At 43.8% G+C, this 16,384-nt stretch overlaps 1 protein-coding gene across 4 annotated transcripts in view; it reads left to right on the top strand.

The window, feature by feature from the left end:
- INF2 (inverted formin 2) overlaps positions 1–15,840 on the top strand; it is an 80,149-nt gene extending 64,309 nt beyond the window's left edge. For 2 of the 4 annotated variants that reach the window (XM_075926455.2, XM_075926459.2), the window contains 4 exons: positions 1,269–1,430; positions 2,313–3,116; positions 5,122–5,181; positions 10,735–15,840. In XM_075926455.2, the coding sequence (XP_075782570.2) occupies positions 1,269–1,430; positions 2,313–3,116; positions 5,122–5,180 (1,025 nt within the window). In that variant the 3' untranslated portion in view covers position 5,181; positions 10,735–15,840. The remainder of the gene's footprint in view (positions 1–1,268; positions 1,431–2,312; positions 3,117–5,121; positions 5,182–10,734) is intronic. The other 2 variants (XM_075926456.2, XM_075926458.2) reach the window with 2 other exon arrangements.
- Positions 15,841–16,384: the final 544 nt, after the last annotated feature.

Raw genomic sequence — 16,384 nt, 5'->3', positions numbered from 1 at the left:
CATAGGACAAAGGAGAGAGAACACTAGGGGTGTGTCTAGACTACATGAGGCATAAAGGATCTGCCGACGAAGGGTTCTGGGGTCGGCAGATCCCTGTCTAGACTGCTGCGCTGTGCCAACAAACAGCTGATCGGCAGAGCGCGGCGGCCATTTTGATTTAAATGAAGTGGCGATTATTTAAATCGCCACTTCGTTTCCCTTTGTCGTCCTGCCTCATCTACATGGCTCCATCAACCGAGCCATGTAGTCTAGACACATCCTAGAGGTGCCGGCCCTGGTTAGCAAGGATTCTGGTCCAGATTCTCTGTTGCCCTTGGCCTTCCACAGTCATTCCCATTGATGCAGAGTGTTTACAGAGGGATCAGATCAGAGTGGCAGTGTTTGACCCCCACTTTGCACTGAAGTGAGTAACTATGCTAGGGGCAGGGTATAACAGTGGCCTCACAGCCGTGGCACCTTCTTCTGGTTGCTCTCCTGCTGAACATTAGAGCACTCTCTTCTGGCCAGTGTCTCGCCTATTGTTACCTGTTTAGAGGCTCTCCCCCATCATCCATCAGGCCCCATGTCCCTCCCAGACCACAGAGTCCTTCCCTCAGGGTACAGCTCCGTGGTAGTGCCCCCACACTCTGGGGTCCTCCCCCTCAGGGAACCTCTAACCCCTAATACCCACCTTGCCTCAGTTACCCTACTGCCAGTTGTCATCTAGCCTCTTACCTCAGAGGCAAACTGCAGTCTGACATGGCCACTCATCATAGGCAAAGGGCAGGGGAGAGGGGGAGGAGGAGGGAACCTTCTGCTTTTGCCTGTCCTGGCTGCCTCTCTGCAGCCCTAGTGCCTCTTAGGCCTCTGTTGCTGTGCCTCAGCCTGGGACTACTCAGACTGGAACTCACCCTGCCTTTCCCTAGCACTGCTCTGCCTGTGGTACCTCAGCTAGCAGGCAGCTAGATCCTTCTCCCTCCAGAGCTGGAGTGAGAATATGCTCATTCTGCTCCTCCAGCTCTTTTATAAAGCTCTCTTAATCTCTGATTGGCTGCCGGAAGGCCTCTCATGATTGGCCCCTAGCTACAGCCCTCTTCCAGGGCTGTTTTAACCCTTTTTATGCCTGGAGCAGGGTGACCACCAAGCTACACAAGGCAATGGAAAATCAGACTCTTGTCTCCCCAACCCATCTCCTGGGATGATACCACCCTTCTTTTGACGGTCACTGCCCATCTCCTAGGAATGGGACATTAGCCATTTCTCCCCCCCCCCCTTTTTTTAAACTCTAGTTAAGAAAGGGGCTGTAAAGCAGGACGACGTGTGCATTGTTGATGCCCTGCTAGCTGACATACGGAAAGGTTTCCAGTTGAGGAAAACGGCTAAGAACAAGACTGATCAGGATACTGCTCCTAAAGCCTCACCTGCTGAAACACCAAAGGAGAGAGAGCCTGGTAAGAGCTAAGACCCAACCACATCTGCAACCATTAACCTCCAGCCTGCTGCAAATACTGTAGCAAAACACACAGACATATGGGAATGTCCCTGCTTTGAATGTTGGCATTTGGTTAATAGACAGGGGGAGGGGCATTTTCAGAAAGGTGACTAAGTCCCATTTTCCAAGGGACTTGGGCGGTTTGGGAAATGTTACTCAAGAGATGCTTATTTTCTAAATTTGCAGCTTGAGCTTCCTTTCTGCTTTTGAGGCAATAGCCTCCAACCCCCAGAATGCAAACCGACCAATAATCTTGTTGCAGGGCATCACTCCAACAAGAGAGAGCCTGCCACAAGAGAGTACTTGCAAACTGCAGCCTTCCTACAAGCCCCTGAAAAAACTTAGTCCTTGGGTGGGATGAGCCCAGATGGGGGGCAGTTCTGAAGGCCTGTCTCAGGCGGGCTATTTACTGCCACAGGGCTTAGACAGCAGGATCAGGCCCATGACACCACCTGGGAGTTCTTTGACCCTCAGCTAAGTTCTTATTCATCAAGTTTAAGTTTCCTTGATTTCAGTGGGAATGAAACTGATTAACTTCAATGGGATTTAAGCACACACTCAACATTAAGTAGGTGCTGAAGTGCTTTGCTGTGTTGGGGCTGTGGGTCTGAACCAAATGCCCCCTTGTGATGGTACAGGTCACTCAGCACTGGGAGTGGCTAGTTTTGGATTAGATGTAAAAAGCTCCTGGTTCACAGATGGCTGTTATAAGTTCACTGGTCCCTTTCCTCCCAGCCTTTTGCCTGGGGCACACTGCAGGTTGTCGAATGACATTCCTTCTTGGTTGAGGGTCACATCTGTACTAACCAACTGTGCCTGATCCTGTCTTGTCTATTTAAAGGAAAGAGTGCTGGTGCTTCAGCAGTGGCAGCAGCGAAGGGAAGTGCCCATGAGACCAAGCAAAAGGATGCCAGCCATCACGCAGAAAAGACTCCGGCCTCAGAAGCTGCCGACACTGTGAGAGTTCCGGGTACTGTTGCCACAGAGACACCAGCTTCTAACGAAGTGCTTCCAAAAGGAAATTCACCACAACAGCCCTGTACTGACAGCAGCTCCTTATCTTCAACTGAAGTTGGAGGAGTCCATCAGTCCATCAATGGTGGCGTGAGTATTCAGGAGATCAATGGCTCATGTAGCTCCCAGGAGAACGCAAAACACAATGCCATTGTGTTTGCGCCAGTTAACCCAGGAACAATTATAAAGTTTGCAAGCAGCTATTCAGGCAACTGTACTGACTTAGGAGAGGAATTGAACAGATCCACCTCAGGAGACAAACACAGTGAATCTGGACCCACGCACTTAGAAAGAGGCCCAGTGTCTAATGAACAAACGTCACAACCAAGAGATGCAGTTGGGAACAAGGCTAAAACCAGAGTTGAACTAGCACCTGGCAGTGCTGAAAAGACTTCAACTAATGAGTTGAGTTCTCAGCATACCGGGTTAAGGCAGGCAGAGAGAGAAAACGACGACCATGCCGCAGACTCATTGCTGGACACCTCACAGGAGATATCTTTTGCCGAAGAGCCAGTGACTGATTCTTCTTGCTCAGCAACAGTCCCTCCAGCGCAAGCACGTATGGACAAGGAAGGGCAAAGAGGGTCTGGGAAACGGAGAAGGAAGAAACGGTCCACCAAAAGCCAGTCAGGTAACACATTTCAATGCAGCATGTGAAGATTAACAACCCTTTAGCTAAATACAGGAGACTGGAGTTTTCCTCTTCAGCTCGCTAGGATTTTTAATTAGAAGTATTCCTGCCTCTGTTAGGGTCCAGTCCTTCACCAGTGAATCCAATAGGAGTTTTACCAGTCTCGGGGTAAATACTGGTTAATGCAGATGTCCTTTAAAGTCGGAGACTGGTTAAATAATGCAAAACTAGCCCAGGGGTGAGCAATAAGCGGCCTGCGGACCAGACACGGTTCACCAGGGTTAGCCCCGTCTGGGCTACCACTGCTTTATTTACCTGTGCATCTACAGGTATGGCTACTCGCAGCTCCCATTGGCCACAGATCACCATTCCTGGCCAATGGGAGCTTTGGTAAGTGGTGTCTTGCTCAGCGCCACTTCCCACATCTCCCGTTGGCTGGGAACAGTGATCCATGGCCAACAGGTGTTGTGAGCTGCTACACCTGCCAACACACAGGCAAATAATGCGCCCGTGGCCTGGTGAATTGCATCTGGCTCACGGACTGCTTATTGCCCACCCCTGCACTAGCCATTAGGGCAGGTATAAATAGTTTATAAAGAGTTAATGATTAATGAATAAATAAAAAGCATGTTGCACATATGAATGAAACAGTAAAGAGGTTGATAAGCACATTTGTCATAGGTGCTACAGATAGTTGTTAGATTTAAAAGCAACCAGCTGACCCACTGGACTCTAAGCAGTGATAAACCAGTTACTATAGTGGAGATTAACCATCAATTATGACATCTATTAATTATTTGTTAACCCCCATATAAACAATTTATAAATGTATCTTTAGTATAAGCATGATTATAACTCTTCCCTGCACTCCCATCACCCAATTTTTATGAGGGTTTCCCCCCACATCAGTTACAAGAGCATTCTTCACATGGAAATTAGTGTCACCAAACCATAAAGTTCAGGTGTATTTCCATGTGACCCTTCCTTAGTGTAAAATAGTCAAGCACACAGCTTAAAAAAAACCCCACACTGATGCTTGTGCAAGGGATCACGTTCTTAAGGCTAGAGATGGCTTTGAGGTGTAGCCCCAAGTACGTGTAACTAGGCCACGGCGACTCTGTAGCACAAATTTTCCAGAGCTCTCCATCTCACTTGGGATGTATGGAGACCTTTGCTGTATCTTCTAGAGGGATGACACAATGTATTCCCATTGCTGCCCCAAACCCCCCATGAGTCCCACCAGCTCCCCTGGTCAGCCGATGGGAAGGACTGTGCTAGACTCATGCCTCTTCCAACTCTCCACCATTTCTCCTCCCTCATGAATAAAGGGGAAAGAATACTGGGCATGCAGCTCCTGCTCTTTGCACCTCAATGACAAGAGACATGGACAAATGATGTATTTCCCATGCAGCAGGAGGGGCCAGGGCTTTTCCTCTTCTTAATTCTTTTGGTGACCTCTGTAGGGCCCAAGCTAGGGTTGCCAGATGATCTCCCAAAACATACCGGACACCCGGTATTTTTTGGTCGAGCAAAAAAAAAAAAAAGGAATGCGAGAGTCCCAGCCACTCCCCCTCCTCCCCACCATGCTTCTGCGCAGGCTCCTAGCGACCTTCCCCGTAGGCTCCTAGCGCCGATCGTGGCCCCGCCTTCCACCTGCTCCCCTTACCCACGCCAGGGTTCCATCCGGTGCACAGCCAGAAAAATCAAAGAATACCGGACGTTGCACATGGCCGGTATTCTCTGATTTTTTTTTCCAGACAAAGAGCGCAAATACCAGACTGTCCGGTAGAATACCGGACACCTGGCAACCCTACCACCCCAAGCATAACGTCATCATTTATGTTTTCAGAATGTTTAGCTATTGACTAACCTAATAGATTTTAGCCCCAAGAAATATAAATTACTCATGTTTCCTAGAGGACAGTCTTTGTCCTATGCCATTCCATGTTGTTACCCATATGTCACAGCAGTCAGATATATTTTGTGTCTTTCTTTTATTTAAAAGCAGAGGTTGACACTGATACTGGAGATAATAAAACCAAAAGTCTTTGTGTGATACAGTGAGGTATGTAAACACGAAACGTTGCTTTTTATGTGAGCTAACCGCAGCACTGGGATTTTACACACATTATGATGCCATCAGTAATCATTGTGGCAACTAAGCTTTCTGCCTTAATCGCTGATTATGTGTTTTTTAAATCATCTGTTTGTGATTTTTGCTGTCCAAGAGCCTGATCCTGCCCCATTGGAGTCAGTGTTGCAGGATCAGGTCCCAAATGTCTGTCTTTTATGTCAGCAACAGCCAGTCTTCCTTTTCCAGAAAAGTCCACAAAGCCTGGTATTAATTACCTTAACCAAGCAATCCCAGCTTACTAGGATAACTGCAGGCTTTGCTTTTGTCTGATTATTGTTTTTTCCAAAAATTGTAAAAATGTAATTTCAGTACATCCATCCTTTGCAATAGGTGACTGCTCCTCCCCTCAGCTCTCGGTGGTGGGCGAGGTATATCCATTACAGAGCTGCTTGTAACAGGCTTATTGGAATGATTAAAGCTGAATAATGGACCAGGGAAGAAATTCTGCTTATACAGGACTGCCACTCTAATTGAAATCCAATAGCTCAAAAGTTCTGGTGTTGCAAAGACATGTGCGTGTTCTTAAAATTAAGCTCATGAGTAATCCATGGAAGTGAATGGAGCATGCAGCTGCTCCCAGTTCAGCACATGTATACTGATGTTCCTGCTAATCTTTCCCATCCATGTGTGGAATAATTTTATGTGCACCAAGGCATGTGTGAATGTGCACTACCAGCAGAAACAAAAAGCATAGTGGTGAGCACTCTGCTAATCAGCTAGGCGGCATTTGAATCGCTCCTGAGTGGCTGCACAAGCTCGCAGCTTACAGGAAACACTGATGTACACATCGTTCCAGGACCATGTCTGTACTCGAGAGCTTGCAGCAGCACAGCTATATTAGTGCAGCTGTGCCACTGTACAATCTCCCATGCAGTCGCTCTATGCTGAACAGAGAGCTTTCCCATTGACATAACAAACCCACTGCCAGCTAGTGGCGGTAGTTATGTCTGCAGGAGAGCATCTCACGCCAACACAAAGCTGTCCATGCCACCTCTTTTGTCAGGGTAAGCTGCGTCATTCAGGAAGGAGGGGGATATTTTCTCAAACCCTGGGTGACATAAACTTTTCCAACAAAAGTGCTAGTGTAAACCTAGCCTGGGACTGGGGCCTAATTTTGCATTGTTTGCGACCACTGCAGATATGGGTAAACCCAAGTTTTCTGGAACTCTCTATCAAGTGCAGCAGCACACACACACACACACACACGCAATATTAGGCTACCGTATGTTCTTGACATTTTACATTCCAGTTTTGAGAAAGTTTTGGGAGACCCCCTTCCAAGACTTTCGTTTTCCAAAGTTTGCCTTTTGGGACAAGGAGGGAGAAGAAAGAAGGACTGTACTGGAATTGCATAGTTACAAGGTTTTCCTTTGTATTTTAATCATGATCAGCCATAATGAAATGAACAAATAATCTGAAATTTAAATTTATGTCTGATTTTATGAACAAAATGTATTTATTCTACAGAGTCTGCCGTTTCTTGCTATGTATGAAGTACTGGGTATCCCTCCCTCGTGATCTGTGGGAGCTAATATTCCTTAGGCAGTCACCTAGTTGTGGTGAAATAGAAGCCGCTAAGACCTTTTATTTGTACTTGCTGTATCAATAGCCTGAAAGCTGCTCTAATTTACCGTGATGGGAACCAATCTCTCTCAGCCATGTGGTAGCCAAGGATGAGCCAGAGAGCTCTGTGTTCTGGAAGCAGGCCTTCTGGGACTCTTTTCGGGTTGTTTGTCCCCCATTTGCTACTGAGACACAACCAGGTGTGGTTCTCTACGATGTTGTATAGAGGACACCATAATGAAGAGGGTGCTTCTGTGCCTCTACCAGCATGAGTGCAACATCACCCCAGCAGGAGCAGGGCAGCCTGCTCTTCAAAATGGCCTCCATCCCAGACAGTGCATATGAGGTTGTGCTGTGGTGCTGGAGTCCTGTGAATAGGGTTGCCAGGTGTCCAGTCTGGTATCTGCAGTCTTTGTCCGGTTAAAAAAAAAACAGAAAATACCGGTAAAATGTCTGGTATTTTCTGTTTTTCTTGGACAGAAGACCACTTGGGACATTCTTCCCCCCGCGGGAGGAGTAGGGAGTGTGGAGCACTGGGATTTAAAGGTGCAGTGACCCTGTTTTCTGTGCGTTTTTTTCGGCTCAACAAATTAAGTGCCCCCCGCCCCCTGGTTTTTTTTTTTCTCAACCCATTGTTTTCCTGACATGTTAGGTATTTTTTGTGAAAGTAGGAGTTGGGGTTGATGTAGGAATCAGGTTCTATGACTGGTGATATGCAGGAGATCAGCCTAAATAACCCTAATAGTCCCTCGTGGTCTTAAAACTAAGGCTCTGTGGGAAAAAAAGCCTGTCATTATTCTATTGTTGTTGCAGATGCACAGCATGCTGAAAACTGGTAGAGGTTCAGCACTCAGCAAATAACATTAAGACACCAGATAAAGAAGGAAAGGAATGTGTTTCAGTGTCAGGGATTCATTGTAGCGTGTTCTTCCAATATTTGACCACTAGAGGGCATTAACAGATTGATATGAAGGTGAGACCCTATCACAGTGTTTCCAACCTTTTTATACCGGGAACAGCAAATCCATTTGCAAACTTGAGGTGGACCAGCAACATTTGCATATTCATTATGCAAGTAAAATATGCAAATAAAACATTTCCTGTTTGCCAAAATATATACTCTCACCCCTCCATACACTCCAACCCTGACTCCTGTGCCTCCCCCGCCCCCCCCCCACCCACACACCCCGCATTATTTTATTCAGCCCCAGCGGCCAGAGCAGCCAGCCACCGGACGGAACAGATCCTGCTCCCCGGCCATGCAGCAGGTTCCGCCACCCTCCTCCCCGCAGCAGGTCCCAGTTCCCTCCCCATCCCCCCAACCCAGCAGGCCTCGGCCTCCTCTGCCATGCAAGGTCTCAGTCTCCCCATCAAGCGGCAGACCCCAGCTCCCTCACGAGAGCAAGACCTAGCCACCCACCACGTAGCCATGGAGCAAGGACCTGCCCCTGGAGGCTCACCACGTAGCTGTGGTACAGCCCCACCCCCCCCAGTTGCCGGAACAGCTGCTCACCACCCAGCCATGGACCCACCCAGCACTACAGCCACTCCCCACATGGCCCCGCCTGATGGGCCATGATGCAGTTGTCAGAGCTAGAACCGGGGCCACTTTTTTCACAGAGCCTTAGTTTTTAAGGCCACGGGGGACTATTAGGGTTATTTAGGCTGATCTCCCGCATATCACCAGTCATAGAACCTGATTCCTACATCAACCCCAATTTTCTTTAAATAGCTGTTTGGAAAGGACACATGATGCTCCTTTTGTTTTCTCCTTGCCCACAAAAATACAGCTTTGTTCTTCAAAGAGTACAAGACAAATGCTTCTACTTGCCACTTGTTTCTATTTGAATAAGGTAATGTGATCAAAAAAGGGAGGAGGAAAAAAGAAAATAAATCAGGGAAGAAGTAGAGTTCAACTTTATCAAGAGCTACAAAGAGTCACAGGTTGTTGGTATAAATACTGAGCCATTATGTTCCTAAAATATTTTTCCTAATAACCCTCATTAGCACGTTCAGAGTTAAAGCCAGATTCACACTTCGTATTTGTAACTTCACATATAAAAATGATACATGAACAAAAACAGGATATACAGAATCAGCAGATTTTATCATTGATATTACATGATGCAAAAGCATCTTCGAGTTATTCATATTCATATTTATAAGCCAAATTTCATAAAACATGAGCGGGGCATGACAAACCCATCTTGTCTTCTACAGCTGATTCAGTGTTTCTTATCATCTTAAATTTTCTCATCTTCCACTAGAATCTAATTATTCACTCTTGGAGGTGTGCACATCTTTAGCCATAGTGAGCATATCTGTAATACATTCATGAGATCTGGAGGAGATTTTGTTTTGTCAGTTAGCTGGACAGCACCTTAAAATGAACAGATTAAGGCTCCAATTCTTCAAACTCTTCCTGAAGTGCCTAAATCATACAAGTAACCCCATTGTTTTCAGTGGTACTACTCACCGTAATAAGGCTGTGAAAGAGTAGAATTCTTCAACGCTGGAACTTTGATGTTTTCTTCTTAAATTTTGCACATTGGGGGCACATCTAGACTACCCGCAGCTTTTGAAAGAAGATATGCAAATTCGGTGTGAATTTGCATATCTTCTTCTGATCCCATTTTCAGAAGAGTTTTTTCAGAAAAAAACAGTCTAGATACAGTTCTTTCGGAAAAAAACACCTCATTTTTTTAGGAAGAAGGATTCTTTCTAAAAGGTTTTTTTTTTTTAAAGGACTGCTTTAAAAAAAAAAAAAACTCTTCCGAAAACGGGATCGGAAGAAGAGATGCAAATTTGTGCCACATTTGCATATCTTCTTTCAAAAGCCACGGGCAGTCTAGACTAGGGTTGCCAGGTGTCCGGTTTTCTCCCGGACTGTCCGTTATTCAGGTTCCCGTCCGGTAAAAAAACCCAGAAAATACCAGACATTTCACATGTCCGGTATTTCCTGTTTCCCTTGCATGGAAGCCTGGCAGGGACAATTTATCCCTGCCGCATCTGGTGGGGGTTGGGGGAGTGAGGAGTGCGGGGCCATTTAAAAGTGCAGTGCTCTGCCCCCCCCCCCCCCCCCCTTTTTTTCTTGCTCAACAGAATTTTTTCCTGTTTTTTTTTTTTTTTTTTGCGGGGCGGGGGGAAGGGGGGCTGGCGGGAAAGGTGTTCGGTATTTTTTGTTAAACCATCTGGCAATCCTAGTCTAGATGTGCCCCGGGAAGATTCAGTTAAGTCTGTGCTAAATGTCTTTTGCCATCACTATGCTACCACTAGAGTTCCCACTGTATTCCAGTCACAACCCCATGTATGCAAGTTATTCTGTGCTAGAAAAATCCTATATCTGCATGCAGTTCTATGTGAATGCAGTGGGAAGTCTGTCTACTCAGATTTACTTGTGGGACCAGTGCCAAAGTCAGTGGCAAAACTGCCAGCTCCTGCAGAGGAAGCAATATTAGCCCCTATGCTAGATGGATCTAACTAGCATACAGCTGAAAACCTAGCATGTTCCAACATTCAGCATGGAGAACATGACATTTATTGTTTAAAGTACTGTGCTGAATTATTGGCAGTGACCAGCTCCTGAACAAAGAACATGATTAAACTTTTCAAACAAAGTTCAAATCTCAGTGCATGATTGAGATAGAGTGTTCATAGTTTTCACATTAATAATGTTACCATTTTCTTTCTTTCTTTCTTTCTTTCTTTCTTTCTTTCTTTCTTTCTTTCTTTCTTTCTTTCTTTCTTTCTTTCTTTCTTTCTTTCTTTCTTTCTTTCTTAAAATGCACTGGAGTATCTGGTTTATTTGATAGATGTAAAGCCAATTTTCCTAACTAGTACTCCACATATACAAAATACACACACACAAACACCTGACTACCACTATTTTTTGTTGTAATTGTTTTATATTTTCTCCCACAGGTGTCACAGCAAAGCAGAAGAATAAATAATGAAGAGTCAGTGAAACACCTATAAATCCATGTAATGCTGCCATTGTCTAGAAGGCACATTCCACAGCGTTGAAATTCCATTCTTGATAATGTTTGTAGTAATACTTTTGGAATGTCAAGTTTCTTCTAAAATGGTCTTTCACTAATCCTTCCTTGGGGATTCAGGGTACCCAGCAAATAACCGCCAGATGCAAGAGACCTCCAGAATGTGCCTTATGTGAATGCTGCAAGAGTCTGGTGCTGAAAACCTCCATGCCCAGAACTTCTGTGGAAGCTGACGAGAGTTTCATGTGTTGTGGGCTAATAGGAGTAGGACTCTAATAAACTTCATTTGGGGGCAAATCTTGCAATCTCTTCCTAGGCCAAGCTCTTATTGGCAACCATGAAGGTATGATCTGCATGATGACTGCAGCATTTTACCCCTTGAGTAATTTTAACAACATCAGTGCGACAAAACTGAATTATGGGTAAAACTAGGCACTGTCACCAGCATCTGACTGGAAATTGTTACTTCCTATTCCAGTGGCCTACCAACAATTGGAACTGATATTGGACCAAATATAAGACCTAATTCAGATGAACACACTTTCCCTTGCTAACATTTTAAACAGGGGCTATCTGTTAAAGGAAAATATACTCAATAGCTGGGTGTACGAACACTAAAGACTTGTCTGTGTGGAGAGTTAGTTCGTATTAAGTTGGAGTTTAAATGTACAGTGCACTGGCCAGCTGTTCACTAACTAGTCATATAGACCCTGGGACCATACATTAGAAGTTTTACAGTGCACTTTGATTTACTCCAGTTTCAAATAGGAGTAGATCAAAGTGCACTACGGAACTTCAGTGGATATTCAAAGGTTCCACAATGCCAATAAGTGTGAGTGACAGACTGCCCTCCAGCTTGCTGCATGCTAACTCTTCAGAGAGACAAGTCCTAATGCCTAAATCTTGCAAAGACTTAAATACACATTAATTTTTAGCATGTGACTAATTCCATGGAGTTCAATGAAACTTCCTATATGCATAAAGTTAGACACATACATAAGTCTTTGCAGGACAGGGGTCAAGAGTATCTATTTTGTTAAAGAAACAGGAAGAGATTTTTTCTAGGTGATCCATTCCAAATACTTTAACTAATATTATTTGGCAAATCTCTGGTTTGGAATATTTATTGCCTGCCGCATGCGCTCAAAGGCATTTGGACTCAAACTACAGAATATTTAGAGTCTCTTTCAGTTTAAAAGCTAGTTATGCAATTTGTGCTTTAAAACCGAGAACCTGCAGAATTTTATGTTAAGAAGAAATCAGAGCTTTATTTCTGAATTATGTTTTGTAATAACCTTGTACCATATAATTTTGTACATTGCTGTCAGTTTGAAATTCTGTGTTTGTTCAATCTGTATTGCAATGTTAGATTGCAATGGGAATGGTGTAGAAAATCATTACTTTTAGGAGTCATGCCTATATGCAGTAACATGCTGAGCATATATAATAGTGTTCAGGTTAAACTATTTTGCATCGCTTAATAAGACTTGATCAAGGGTCACTTATTAGCATCTGTACTGGACAAAGTTCAGAATTAAAACAGTTTAGGAGTCATGCGTATATGCAGTAACATGCTGAGCATATATAATAGTGTTCAGGTTAAACTATTTTGCATTGCTTAATAAGACTTGATCAAGGGTCACTTATTAGCATCTGTACTGGACAAAGTTCAGAATTAAAACAGTGGCTACCTTTACCTCAAAACTTTGCTTTGAGGCTGTGAAAATTGGTTAACGACAGCAATTAACAGTGTAGAATGAACCAGAACCATTATCAGATTTGGCTGAGGAAATTCTTTGTAGCAGTGTAGCTAGGGTTGCCAGGTGTCCAGTTTTGAACCGGACGGTCCAGTATTTGAGCTTTCTGTCCAGGAAACAAATTGAGAAAATGTAAATGTCTGTTATTTTCTAAATAAGATGAAATGTAGATTGTGTTGTAATGTCAAGTGTCTCCAGTATTTTTGTTGAAACTATCTGGCAACCCTAAGTGTAGCACAGCAGCATTTGAAATCAAGTTCACCATTGTTGTAAGCATGTAGAGCAGCGGTTCTCAAACTGTAGGTTGTGACTCCATTTTAATGAGGTCGCCAGGAGCTGAAGTCCTGTGGCTTAATCTCCTCCTCTCCCTTCTGGGGTAGTGAGGCTCGGGCTTTCCCACACACACACCTGGGGCAGTGGCTCTCAGGTGGCCTCAGGTTTCGGTCCCCACTTCTGGGGCAGTGAAGTAATTTTTGTTGTCAGAAGGGGGTTGTGGTGCATTGAAGTTAGAGAACCTCTGATGTAGCAATTCATTAACTTCAATGGAACTGCACTATCAGCAGTGAGCGTGACCCTTAGTAATGAGAAAACACACATATACACACAGGCTCCGTTTACACTGGCCCCTTCTTCGGAAGAGGCATGCTAATTTCGAACTTTGGAATAGGGAAATGCGCGGGGGATTTAAATATCCCCCGCGGGATTTAAATAAACGTGGCCGCTGCTTTTTTTCCGGCTTGGGGAAACGCCGGAAAAGAGCGTCCAGACTGGCGCGATCCTCTGGAATAAAGCCCTATTCCAAAGGATCCTTATTTTGGTCCTGTCTGAATTTCCACGAGGTGTACCGGTAGTTCGGAATAGGAACCTAGTCCGAACTACCTAGTTCGAGCCCCGTGTAGCCGCGCTACACGAGGTTCGAAGCAGCGGGGATTTAAAAATGGTGGCTCCCCGCTTATGCAAATGAAGCCCGGGAAATTCAAATCCCGGGCTTCATTTGCAAGTGCGGTATGCCTACATTACCCTCCTAGTTCGAACTAGGAGGGTAGTGTAGACATACCCTCAGATGGCACTTCCTCAAGCGTCAGGCCTCGTGTGCAAATCCCAGAGTGCAAATCTGCAATTCCCCCACTCCAACTGGAACCCGGGCTTCAATACACTGGGAATCAAGCATGCTTACTCAGCAGGTCTGACTGGATTCAGCACTTACTGATTCCTCCCTGGCTGAAGATGGATAGTGACAAGACTTGAGTAAAACCAGAGTATTGTTAGTTTTACTTATAGTAACAAAGCCTGTAGAGAAAAGGCATTTTAGGACTAAAAGCAGTCTACATTTGTCTGTATTACCCAAAAGCTTATCATCCCCTCTTGGTCACCTAGTCAGGCCTAATTTCTTCAGGCAATCCAGCAGATGCCTGCACCTTAAGGTTTCCCCAAACAACAACTTGTCTCTGTCTAGGGAACACTCCTTTCTAAGTGGTCAGAGTTGCTTTGTTCTCACATTCTTGGGCTTTAACCCTTCTGGACAAAACTAGTTTTGCAGGTTGGCTTGGGAGGAGGTAAAATATTGATGCTAACAGTGTGGGCCTTGTCCGCTGAACAACACTCAAGCGTTTGCTGAATAGTTGCTTCTCCTGAGTCACCATTCTTCTCTTCCTTTTTGTTTTCTTTATAGTCACCTACTAAACTACACCAATATATTCACACAGTAAACATCCTAAAAGCAATGTCAACATTCATTATTCCCAACTCATGACAGAGCAGTTCCAATTTTGTCATAGGAATAATTTAGGAAGGGGATATGTGACAGGGTAGAAAGAGGAAGGAGGTCTGACTGAAATGTGCAGTTTTTGGCAATATTTACCTGAGATCTTTGCAAGAAGCTCCCATTGATTGTGTCACAAAAGAGCTAAGTATTCCTCACGATTTCTCAGTAGTCACCTTGAGGCCAAATTTAATGCTGGTATAAGCAAGGCCCTTCTAATTTGTTTCAATTGATTTGCATCTATTTATGCCAGTAGTGAATCTGACCCTCAGAAAGAAATTCACTTTTCCTTTAAGAAGTTTAGTAAAATTACAGCAAATATGCAAATACAAGTACATGAAACAATCAAACCTGAAAAATCCACAAACTTTTACTTATCAGGTTAACTTTCCATGTCTCTTTAGCATTAAGCAACATCAGCATCATTAATCTATGGTAAACATAAATTCAAACACTTATTTTTCCAAGGTCCTTGCATTAGAGGAAGGGTTTTATTTCTTCATTTCAACATTTTGAAAACATTTTGAAAAAATTAGAATTTAAAAAAAATGAAAAGATTAAATGAGAACTTTCCTGTTTATGGAGAGAATTTCACTCTATTTTGTATGGTTACAGTTGTTATGATTATTATAAAGTTAACATATTGCAGCCTAAATAAATATTCCTACTGGAATCACTTATTTAACAGTCTTATCCCAGATTTGGGATTGGTCCTGCCTGGGGCAAGGGGCTGGACTTGATGACCTCCTGAGGTCTCTTCCAGCTCTATGATTCTATAATCTCAGTCCTTCCCACAGTGAAAAGAAATAGAAAATCAAATTGTGAAACAAATAGTACATTTCACTTCTCAGTTGCATTCCTTTTCCACCCTCTTCCACATCTGTATTGTGCTTAAAGCCTTCATCCTGCAAAGACTATGCATATGCTTAACTTTATGCACTTGCCTTCAGAAGTAACTAGAACTACTCATTCGTAAAGTGAAGCATGTCAAGTAAGCATCTTTGCAGGATGAGCGTCTTACCCTGCAAGCTCTTTGGACTTTGACACCTGCTTGGCTATAAAGCACCCTAGCATGCTGTTAATGGCATACACTCAATAATTTTCATTAAGTTATTTTCTCTCATAGTGGACTTGTCTACAAATTTATAATAGTTTTCGACCTATAGATAATGCTAACAATTTCAACATTCTGTGTCAATGGAAGGTATGTGTAGAATGGGGCTAGTATGCCTTTGTGAACAAAAGTTATGCAAAAACCTGGCTGCCATAATCTCTTCGTTATTTGATTCACTTGTTATGTGCTGTTGGAACAGCAGCTTAGAGAAACACCAAACTCAAGGAAATTTACCTTATAGAAAAGTAAACCAGTTTTCATTCCCTCTAAATATAAAGGCTAGTTCTACAGCTTAATTTTTTTTTGGTTGTCTGTATGTAAAGGGTTGATTTTTGTACACAGTACTCTATTTTGAGTGCAATATAGAGCTTACCAATAATAAATCAGCACTATATGAAATCCTGCCTTTCTTTATTTGGTCATAATTCATCAAAAAAGAGACTCAGTCCTGGAGCACTAGTCCTCAGTCACACTTTCAATAATGGCTTGAAAAACAGTTTGGTCCTGTCTGAAGCCTTTACTACAATGGAGCTTCCAAAGTTGAGTAGCCCTGCTACAGAGAGAGAGAGTACGTGTGTGAAGGAGGAGGTGTGTATACACATACACACACACACTATAGGTACATAATACATACTTGTACAACTTCATCCGTAATAGTACACAGACTAACTCACAATAGGCTCTTACAGTGTTTTGCCATGAAAATCTTGTGTAAAAATGCACGTAAAACTACATCATGCAAAGCCAGACAGAAGAGAGCTAAACTCCCTAACCATGCTTTAGAGCCCAACTGGGCAAAGCCCATAATCTTTCAAATTCAACTACTTTAATCAAGACAAGTTATTGAGCAAAGCCTATGCTAGCAAAGGCACACTAACAAAATAGAATTTAGAGGGCCTGATCTGAAATGGTGGTAAATGCCTTTGTCCCAGAAGCGGGTTTG

The sequence above is a fragment of the Pelodiscus sinensis genome, chromosome 5 (genome assembly GCF_052426305.1).
Source record: "Pelodiscus sinensis isolate ZL-2025 chromosome 5, ASM5242630v1, whole genome shotgun sequence".
Taxonomy (NCBI): domain Eukaryota; kingdom Metazoa; phylum Chordata; order Testudines; family Trionychidae; genus Pelodiscus; species Pelodiscus sinensis.
Note: the sequence above shows the minus strand (reverse complement) of the source record. Positions and strands in the feature narration are given on the sequence as shown.